This window comes from Papilio polytes, unplaced genomic scaffold (genome assembly GCF_000836215.1).
Source record: "Papilio polytes unplaced genomic scaffold, Ppol_1.0 DF824047.1, whole genome shotgun sequence".
Classification (NCBI taxonomy): domain Eukaryota; kingdom Metazoa; phylum Arthropoda; class Insecta; order Lepidoptera; family Papilionidae; genus Papilio; species Papilio polytes.
In genome coordinates, this window is record NW_013525157.1 from 3702197 (window position 1) to 3712461 (window position 10265).

At 34.4% G+C, this 10265-nt stretch overlaps 1 protein-coding gene across 5 annotated transcripts in view; it reads left to right on the forward strand.

Annotated features, from left to right (window-relative positions):
- Positions 1 to 10265, forward strand: part of LOC106100552 (cytosolic carboxypeptidase 1-like) — a 63483-nt gene that overhangs the window by 9812 nt on the left and 43406 nt on the right. For 3 of the 5 annotated variants that reach the window (XM_013279421.1, XM_013279425.1, XM_013279424.1), the window contains 17 exons: positions 3855 to 3937; positions 4110 to 4200; positions 4455 to 4535; positions 5503 to 5670; positions 5777 to 5908; positions 5990 to 6121; positions 6343 to 6486; positions 6565 to 6762; positions 6883 to 7147; positions 7426 to 7673; positions 7825 to 8020; positions 8254 to 8370; positions 8440 to 8557; positions 8724 to 8931; positions 9015 to 9187; positions 9473 to 9610; positions 9896 to 10074. In XM_013279421.1, the coding sequence (XP_013134875.1) occupies positions 3855 to 3937; positions 4110 to 4200; positions 4455 to 4535; positions 5503 to 5670; positions 5777 to 5908; positions 5990 to 6121; positions 6343 to 6486; positions 6565 to 6762; positions 6883 to 7147; positions 7426 to 7673; positions 7825 to 8020; positions 8254 to 8370; positions 8440 to 8557; positions 8724 to 8931; positions 9015 to 9187; positions 9473 to 9610; positions 9896 to 10074 (2671 nt within the window). The remainder of the gene's footprint in view (positions 1 to 3854; positions 3938 to 4109; positions 4201 to 4454; positions 4536 to 5502; positions 5671 to 5776; positions 5909 to 5989; positions 6122 to 6342; positions 6487 to 6564; positions 6763 to 6882; positions 7148 to 7425; positions 7674 to 7824; positions 8021 to 8253; positions 8371 to 8439; positions 8558 to 8723; positions 8932 to 9014; positions 9188 to 9472; positions 9611 to 9895; positions 10075 to 10265) is intronic. The other 2 variants (XM_013279423.1, XM_013279422.1) reach the window with 2 other exon arrangements.

The window sequence follows — 10265 nt, forward strand, 5'->3', positions numbered from 1 at the left end:
TTCGTCGCGCGATTTTGAGCTAAACTATTTAACTACGTCGTAGTCTTAGACTCCAAAAATTAAACAAAAAAATGGGACCCACCTGTAAGCATTACCTTTCGGATAAAAAAAGAATTATCCAAATCGGGCCACTAGCGGCGGAGTTATGCCGTAACACACATAAAAAAAAAATAAAAAAAAAATAAAAATATACCGACGAATTGAATACCTCCTTCTTTTGGGAAGTCGGTCAAAAATTACATATACTTGAAGAATACGTTTGTTATCATTCTCACTAATATTCGTTTTGCCGTAAGTTTAAGTGTACAAGCACGTGGACAAAGCATATTGTCTATGATTTTTCACATTCATTGGAGGTTGTCTATTATTTTTAATACAAGTGTTTCAACAGTGAAAATACACCTTTACACTGCTGTGTGTTTTCTCCTCCTATATTCAGACAGATGAGAACTACTTTACTTCTGTGCTTTGACTAACTGTATCATATATGAATCTAAATAATTGTCATATTACTTCTTACTATATTACTAATATTATAAATGCGAAAGTTTAGATGGATGGATGAATAGATGGATGTTTGTTAGAGTTTGTAACTTAAACGGCTGAACAGATCTCGATGAAATTCGGCATAGACGGTGAGAGTCTGGAAGAGCTTATAGACTACTGCTTTTGTTTTTTTTTTTATATCACGCGCGAAGTCGCGGGTGAAAACTAGTACTTATAATATTATCAATCATCATCAATCTCAATTAAGATGTTTGTCAAACAACATTTGCATAGTGAACCAGTGACAGGTGGATAAGATAATTTCATATCATAACATTTGATCGCATCATTAAATCAAATGCGTAGTTGTTTATTTTGAATCCAACATATTCTTCGACTCAAATTCGTCATTTTCTTCGAGTATCGTCTTAAGATTTGTTTCGATTTTTTTTTACTGACTACTTTTTATTACATAAAAATTAAAGCCACATTCATTAAACACGCATTTGTTACATTTTTTAACGTTAATTTAACTTGGAACCAAAAACACCTAACATAATTAAAGTATTTAAAAATTGTTATAATCTGATCAACCTTCGTGTTATATACGTCCAATCCAAACATCACAGTAGCAAATTTAATGCGAAATCGAAAGCATCAGAAATAGATTACAATAGCAGACTGCACGCACTATACTGTACAACTTGCGAATTTCAGTGTTCCACAGAACTACATCATCGATAACTAAGAAATGTTTTAAATAGCGCATCTATAACACGTGTTTATATATTGCTTCCGGTTTACGATCGCTTCGTAGCTCTATATAGTTAAAGAAAACGTATTACTGCAATATTCATCAAAGATTAATACAGAAATGATTTTGCTTTCTTGTGTTTAAAGGATAGATTTAGAAAATACTTATAACATAACATTATAGTTTGTTCAGAAATGTACCCGGTACAAGCAAGGCAATATTAAGAGTAATAAATGAAAAGAATTAATGGACAAATATTTCAAAGATATTTTTTCTTTTGATACTTGAGCGTAAAATGCTACTCTAGGACTGTTAACTAAATTGTTTCCATATGAAAAAGTTACTTTAGTCTACTAATAAATCCAAATACAAAGGGCGATACAAAAAATACGAACAGTTGTTTACATTCGCAAGGATCTAATTATATCGCGGTATAAATCAAGATTCGCCTTGACATTGACTCGAAACAGCTGCGGACCTCCGTGTCTCGGCTCGTTTACCAAAATACGCAGAGATGTATAGTTTATCTTTTAATTTCTACATATTAAAATGTTATTTATTATTTGTACTTCCTTCTTCCTATTAAATAATACGATAATTAAAAATAAAATACATATGGAGTGTACTAAACATAATATGTTTGCCTTGAAAAGTCGACGTCGATTATGTAGTTTTTGTCTCCGCATTCTGTTAAATGCATTTTCGCACTTTTGCAGTACGTTTATTATGTTTATAAATATGTAATCTGTGAACGTTATGTGCGCACTTTCATTTTTCAGACCGTAGCAGCTACATATTAAATATTATTAAGAACTAGGTTTCGCGCGCGACTCCGCCCGCGTGGAATTAAAAAAAAAACAAAAGTGAGTAGCCTATGTGGTCTTCCAGAGTATCCTCTTCGTCTTTGCCAAATTTCACCGAGATCCGTTCAGTCGTTTAGGCTACAAATTCTTACAAACATCCATCCATCTAACTTTCGCATTTATAATACTAGTAAGAGTAAGATTAGTAAAATTGTTGTTTGGGTGGATGGGAGAGCGTAATATGTGATGTTGTTACAGTAATCCAGTAATATCTTATTTATCACTGTCAATTGACAATTATAGTTCTATTTTTAAATGTATCTCTGTACCAAGAGTTACGACAGTTGGTTGCTATGTCAGCGTTTATCTCCCGACTGCGGCCTGAGCCCGCGGCCGACGGCAGGCGGGTGACGCGTATCGTGTCGTGCGTACCCACTGGCAGGTCGCCAACGTCACGACAAACGGCCCCGCGTCACTCAGTATCATTGTTATCTCAGTGCTCCTCCAAAGTAGTGGTTTTGTCTTAATATACCTTAGTTTATTTTGTCTAATGATCAGGTTTCCACTGAATCATAAACAAAAGCAAATAATTCGAGTTTAAAAAAATTTAAGGTGGTAGAGGCAGTACATTCCGTTCATTCGACTATAGCTAATTGTAATGTAATTGATAGAAACCGAATAGAATAGAGCGTCGGTGGCTCAAAGGTTTAAGCACTTGATTTGTAATCTGCAGGTCTTGGGTTCGAATCCCGCCATGTACCAATGTAATTTTCGATTTTTCATATGTACATAATTTACCCGACGTTCTTACGGTGAAGGAAAACATCGTGATGCAACATGCACATATCGGCGCACGCACTTGGCCATCGTGGTTGACTATGGTCTAGTCACACCTTGTTAGAGTAGGCTTCGAGCCCCTCGGTGGGGACGTATAGTGCGCTGATGATGATGATGATAGAAAGCACTGCATATTACCACAGTGAAAATTAATATATCTTTTAATCATAAACAATAGTAAATGATTAAATTTATCAATTGCGTTCATAGTAAAGCATCCAGAGACAAATGGCATTACAGCCGTCAATCAAACTACGAGTGTTGATGCCGCGGCCAAAGCCACCTGCGAATTATTTACTAAAGATACATTATGTAGATATGTGTAGTACTTTAAAATTCACTTGAAGTCGAGCCAATAAAATACTTTTAAATAACACGTAACGCTTCTGAACCAATTAAGGTTAAAAGAAGTATGAAAAACATTTCTGCCCAAGTTAAAGTATCAAAATGCTAAAGAATTAAATATCAAGGGAAATTTATGAATTACTCCACTAAGATACTTTTAAATATGTCATATTAAAACAAATTAAACGCGTGAAATAAAACACTATCAAGTATTTTGAGAAGCAAATAAAGCCACGGTCGTGGGAACTTTTGTTGTCCACGATCTCAACTCATCAATGCCAAATAACAGTATTCTACATTGGTAACAGTAACTAATTGAGTCAAGGGTAGAAATGAGTACAGTATGTTTGTAACTCATTGTAAAGATCACTTGCTGTCCTCAAATTAGTAGAACAAAAGTTGCGGAAGGCGTCGTCAACTAAAACTGTACAAGCGAGGACGTCATGTTTCTACACGCAAGCACCACACAATTAATGTTAACCATATATTTTCACTGCTGAAACAATATTTCAACTTTTCCTAAAAGAACAACAGAGGTAAGCATTTTTGCTTGATCAATGAAAACCCACACTTATAACAAAGCGAAAAAATCCTGAGTCAGCATTTTTAACGATACTTTTCTTTTTCAGACAAACAGGTTCGGCAAACAACACTGGAGAAGTTGTGGAACAAACAATCTGGAGCCATACCAGTACTCATCTCTATTTTAGAAGTAAGAGCCATATTGTAGATAATTTTTCGTACGCTACGTAGTAAAGAAGAAAATGTAATTCAAAGAATAATAATCCTAATAATAAAGCATGAAACCTTAGTCTCTTTAACATACAGACATAAAAGTAAGTAAAAAGGAAATTATTATAATGTTTACTAATGTTCTATTGCAGAATACAAGAGATCCTGCAACATCCACTTACATAACGTCGATTTTAAGAGAAACGCTGTGTTTGAAACAAGGAAAAGGAAAGAAGAATATAGGTAACTATGGTTAATTTAACCAATTATTACATTTTACTAAGATAGATAGTAATGGAATAATAGCTAAAGTAATTAGGTAGACATAAAAAACTTGTATGTATTTTTAATTGTATTTATTCGTATAAATTATATCAGCCTTTAGTTATTTGCTTTTCAATTTTTATTTTAACTCAAAAGGCATTTACGGATATGGTATAAGACAAAGAATATTAGTTAGAACTCATTTTATTTTTTTTAACTTAATGAAACATCAGCTGCTAATGAAAATCAAGGAACCAAGAAGAAAGAAACGAAAAAGAACGGAAAAGAAAATAAAGCACCTTTAAACAAGAAGGGTACGTCCACTGCTGTGGCCGCAATCGCTTTACATGTGTATTCCGTTCTTAATTCTGTTGCATTTGTTTTTTTCGAAGAATCTTTTGATAACATTAAGTATGCATGACTTCATTTTCTTACCACATTAGGTAGCATTGCCAATCACCTTTCTCCTCTTCGTGTGATCGAGTGACATTACCGTCATGCCTGCAACCTGCAATTGCCTGCAACGATTGCTTAACACTGGACCAATTGAAACTTGACCTTGTAGTGATGTATGTTACATGCTCTCGACAATGCAAATTAACATTCTCACTTTGTAATGCACATAGCATGCAAAGCTACGAACTAACATATTTTTTGTTCTAATTTGTCCTAAAAATTCATATTTCGGAGTAATATTTTATGGTATTATCTTTATAAAACAAAGTTTATTAGATTTACCGTAAAACGATTTAAAAAAGAAGCATTTCATATATTTAGAATGTAAAGAAATTTAAATGTAAAGTAAGTTATGAGTGAGTCTTACATGAAAGTCAGTTTTTTAATCCATTTCCTTACAAACATTGTATATAAAATTACACTTACTCTGTATGCGAATAAGGGCTATTATAGCAAACAATCTAGTTTCTTATAATCATCAAACTTAAGCCAATTTAGGACTAGATTAGACATGATCCGAATCGTTACGCTATTTTGTGCTAGAATCTTCTATATCAATAATTTGGTGTGGTTTACATTATTGTGGTAAGACCATTAATGTTCCCCTATAAAACAATTTTAAAGAAATAAGCGAAAATAGGAGTATCCACAGCATTAAACCACCACCACCAACAAATACCATATAGTCTAATACAAACATAATTGCACGTTAAATTGACGATATATGCAATATAAGACTAAGCGCCTTTTCAGTGTGTTGAATAATACGTTTGGTTATTTTTTTATTTAATGCACTCATAGATATACTTTCTTAATGTTTTTCAGCTAACAATATCGCAAGACAACAATGTACACAACATTTAATCTCCATCAACGGTACTCAAGTTATACTCCGGACCTTGATCAATACTCAGTGCAAGCGAGATAGTACTGTTGGTACTGAATTAATGGTTCAGGATCTAATATGGATTATAGCTGCTGTAGCACCAAGAGGTAAGCATCGGAATCTTATTATTTTTTCTAATCACAAGTTATTAAACTGCAAATTTGCGCCTTGTAAAATTTAATAGCATTTTATCACTAGTTGTTCATTTTGCAGATCCCAAATTCGCAGTAAAAGTGAGAATGATCGGTTGTGTTAGAACAACGCATCTAATATTCAAAGGACATTACACAGATAATAAGCTTATATTTCCGCTTTTGGTCATTATTAAACAACTGTCAAAAAATCGTAAGTATCATTAATTGAAATATTAAGCAAATTACATATTAAAATTCGTATTATTCTATACCCATAATATTTCACTTACAGCAGTGACAACGTCAATTCTGATCCGAGACGGCATCATCACGACGTACGAGCGCGTGCTGGTGACGCTCGGCTACATCCCTACCGCACGCCTGCGACTCTGTCTGGACGCCATTGATTATTTCAGCAAAAATAGTAAATATCACATACTTTTGTTTTATTACGTCGAAGGGCGAACCATGGCCATTTAGATAGAGTAATGAAAATGGCTTGCGAACCAGAATTAACTTAGAAAATCATCACCTAAACCTTGCTAACTTATGATTCGTCAAGTCCATTGCATTTTGACTAAACATATACAATCTATAATGAGACCTTAATAAACTTGTAAATAAGGATGAAACAATATATTACAGAGGTATGCTGCATGCAAATTGTGAAGACTGGTCTTAGTGGTGTTCTACTCCGAGTGTTCGACCGATGGGACCGCTACGAAGGACGGATGAGACTCAAGATTTGCGCACATATTTTGCAGACGCTACAGCATCTTTGTAATATCAGTAAGACTAATGTGTTTTGATTTATTCTTTCTGTTATTAATCTCTCTTTTTTATTTACTAACTGTCGTCTATTAACAGAAGCCGGTCGTCGAGCGCTATGCACGAAGAAGCACGTGCAAGTTCTGCACAGGTTCTGCTCGCAGTGTCCCGATGAGCCAGAGTTCGATGGATTGTTGGCTCGCGTCTGTTCCGTCATTACGCTGTGTCTCAAACATCAAGCCTTACCAGTGCCTACAGCAAGCCCTGCCTCTTTTAATTTAAACCCTATACTTAAAGGTAAAACAATTTTTGTTCTTTTCAAAATTCTTTTATGTTTTTAAAACGAATTAAGTGATTATGAAACTGTGACTTGTAGTAACCAATTTATATATATTTCACTATAAACGTAATTTCCAGGTACAAATGCATCATGGCCATGCCACGAAGATGATGATGAGGGCGCAAATTCTGACACGAAAACTGTAAATTCTGACGCAGATGATGACGAACCTGACGCAGACCTCGAGGGTGTAGAAGACATTCCAGACATTGACATCGACGAATCTGATTTAAAACCTGAAAAGAGTATTGATTTGGAAAAAACAAGCATAAAAACCGGTGACAGTGCACAAAATTCACTTTGGATAAGTCCTAACGAGAGAGATACAGAAGACTTAAAGAAGTAAGTTATTGTTACCGTGGGATTCCACTGTAAAAAAATTCTAAGCAACATGTAGCTATCTCTTTCACTCTAATTGAAGAATAGAGAAAAAGATATTTTTGAATACAAGTGTTGTGAAAGTTGCATTTCCTGATTATAACATAAAGTTACTATTTAATTTACTTCATTTAATACATTTTTTATTTGGTTTCAACAATACAAAACTGACTTAAAACTATTTTACAAAACTGACCTTAAACTGTTTGCTACTAATTTAAAACCTTTGTTGTTAATTCCAGATACTACATTTATTTTAAAGAATTTGGTTCATATAATAGACAATTAAAACTAGTAAGAAGTCGTACTAGCTCTAGAGGTTCTATATTAGAAGAATTAATAAATACATCAGGCGGCAGTAAAAACATGCCATCGTCTATGAGTCTCTCGCTTTGCTCCATGTTAAGTAACACTGACTACGAGCGTGTGTCGGATGCTGGTCATACTGCATCATTATATCTATGTTGTACTAAAATCCAAGAAACTAGTTGTAAGTATCTATTAAACGATAAAAGTTTCTAATATTCACTTAAAGTAAATTAGATAATAATCAAAATGCCTTTTAATTAAACTTTTCAATTACTTGTATAAAGTTTTCATATGTTTCACCTTTATTTACTCTTTGTTGTTTTAAATTTCAGCCTTGACGTCTTGTACGTCGTTGAAAATTCATAAAGAAGTATCAAAGTACAGTATATTTCAAACAGTTTATTCAATAATCGCATCAAAAGTAAGGAGTGTTATACCGTTTGTGAAAGTGGCGTATCCGGACATGTCTGGTGGACAAAGTCTCAATCATCCGGAACCTTTGAATAAAATGGAGAGAGCTGCCTGCAGGTATACAAAATTTGATTTTTTTTTAAATTATAAGGTGGCAAACGAACAAGCCGCCTGTATTAGCCAAAGTAGCAAAGCGACTTCCCATAGATTAAACCGCAATTGCAGACGCGTTATCTACTCTCGATAAGACATTTAAATGTTTTCTTCCCGTAGTAGATGCCGAGGGACACTCTTAATGTCCAATTCTGAGTGTAGTAATAACCATTTAAAAATATTACATTATTTTCCAGGACTAAATTATTGTCTTGTGTGGATAAAGCAATCAATCCAGAATCATACATGAACGAAGTGGTATACGATTTAGATCAACTATGTGCTGCAGCAGCAGAAACCGCACCACAGAAAAGGTAGAAAATGTTTCTTTATAATTCTTAGTTACTTAATTGGCATATGATAATTATTTGTAAAAATTTCAGTACAGATACTCTACTGACAAATACAGATGAGCAAGAAATATCAAAAGCAAATACATTTCCGGCGCGATTGAGTTTCGAGTCGAGATTTGAATCTGGGAATTTAAGAAAAGCTATTCAGGTACGATGTTGTCCAATTTATCACTTCGTATAACACGTAACACTGTTTGTTTCTTTAAAAAGTTTAAAACCTATTAAATAGTGCCACAAAACCATTAATATTTAAATAAACTGTAGTGAAATGTAAATGTTTCGAAAGTTAATCTTATAACGAAGTATATTTTCAGGTAGGTCCAAGAGAATATGATCTAATTCTGATGCCAGACGTAAATTCAAATAAAAGGCATCAATGGTTTTATTTCGAAGTACGCAACATGCAGCAAGGAAGGCCGTATATATTTAATATCGTGAATTGTGAAAAATCCGACAGCCAGTTCAATTTCGGTATGAAGCCAGTATTGTATTCTGTTAAAGAAGCGGTTGCAGGGAAACCAGGTATTCATTCACCTTGTACATAATAATGTGTTTAAAGAGTCATTCTTTTCATTGAATATTTAATTTTAACTAAATTTTGTTAGGTTGGGTCCGTGCGGGCTCTGAGATCTGTTACTACCGCAATAGCTATCACTACGCGAACCAGAAGAGCCACAACAAGTGCTACCTCACCGTCACATTCAACATAGAGTTCCCGCACACAAACGATGTCTGCTACCTCGCCTACCACTTCCCGTTTACATATTCTATGTTACTGGTACTCTATTACTATTAGTAAACTTTATATTTTTACAATCATATTTAAAAGTAACCTGCAGTAATGTTTTGAAACTAAAAAATAAATATTAAATTGTTTTTGTTAGTTAGACAGAATTTTGAAAAGAAATATTTGCTCTTTTAACAACTTTACACAAATTATAAAATAATATGAAGGGTAAAAGTATTTAAAACATAGTAAGAGACATTCTTAAATAGTGCGTTTTTTATTTGTTAAGTACAAATTTAAAAACAAATGTTAATAATAAGGTATAAATGTTTTCAGACTCGTATCTTCCAGTGGAGTTTGCAGCTGCCCATTGGAGCATATCTGAGGGCGGAGCCACTTTGTTACTCACTCAACAATAACGAGATACCGCTATTGACAATCACGGCGGATGACTGCACTGCCAACCCCATCGCGGTATGTACCTTAATGCATTTTGTAATTCAAATATTTAAGAATCTTAGTATTGGATCGTTAGATATTTTAGAAATATTTGTATCGGGAAAAAATTAGTTGTCCCTCTTTTTCGTGCTCCTCATCTTTCTTTTCTCCGCCTTTTTATCTTCTCTTTTCTTAGCCTTTTTGCCCTCATTTTATTACCTATCCTTTTGTATATTTAAAACGTAGTGGTCACTTTACATCAAGTGAACCAGGGTTTCCCTCTTTCTATTAACATGTTATCTCTTTCTATCCCCTGTGAAGGATCGTGAGATAATATTCCTGACGGCGCGCGTGCATCCCGGCGAGAGCAACGCGTCTTGGGTGATGGACGGCACGCTACGCTGCCTGCTGGCCGACACGCCGTCCGCCGCCGCGCTGCGTGCCAAGTACGTCTTTAAGATCGTGCCCATGCTCAACGTCGAGGGCGTTGTCAATGGCTGGTGAGTCTTACATTTTATTGTACCTGTTCGAATGTACGACTTTCAGGACTACAAAACAAACCTTTTAGTTGTCTTAATGTTATCCTAATCCTATAACTTTGCTTTTTCACGTCCTTTTCGAACAAACAGAATTGGTTATTTATAAATAACGCAACAACTGCTTTTTCTTAGTTTAGAGAAAAATAAAACAA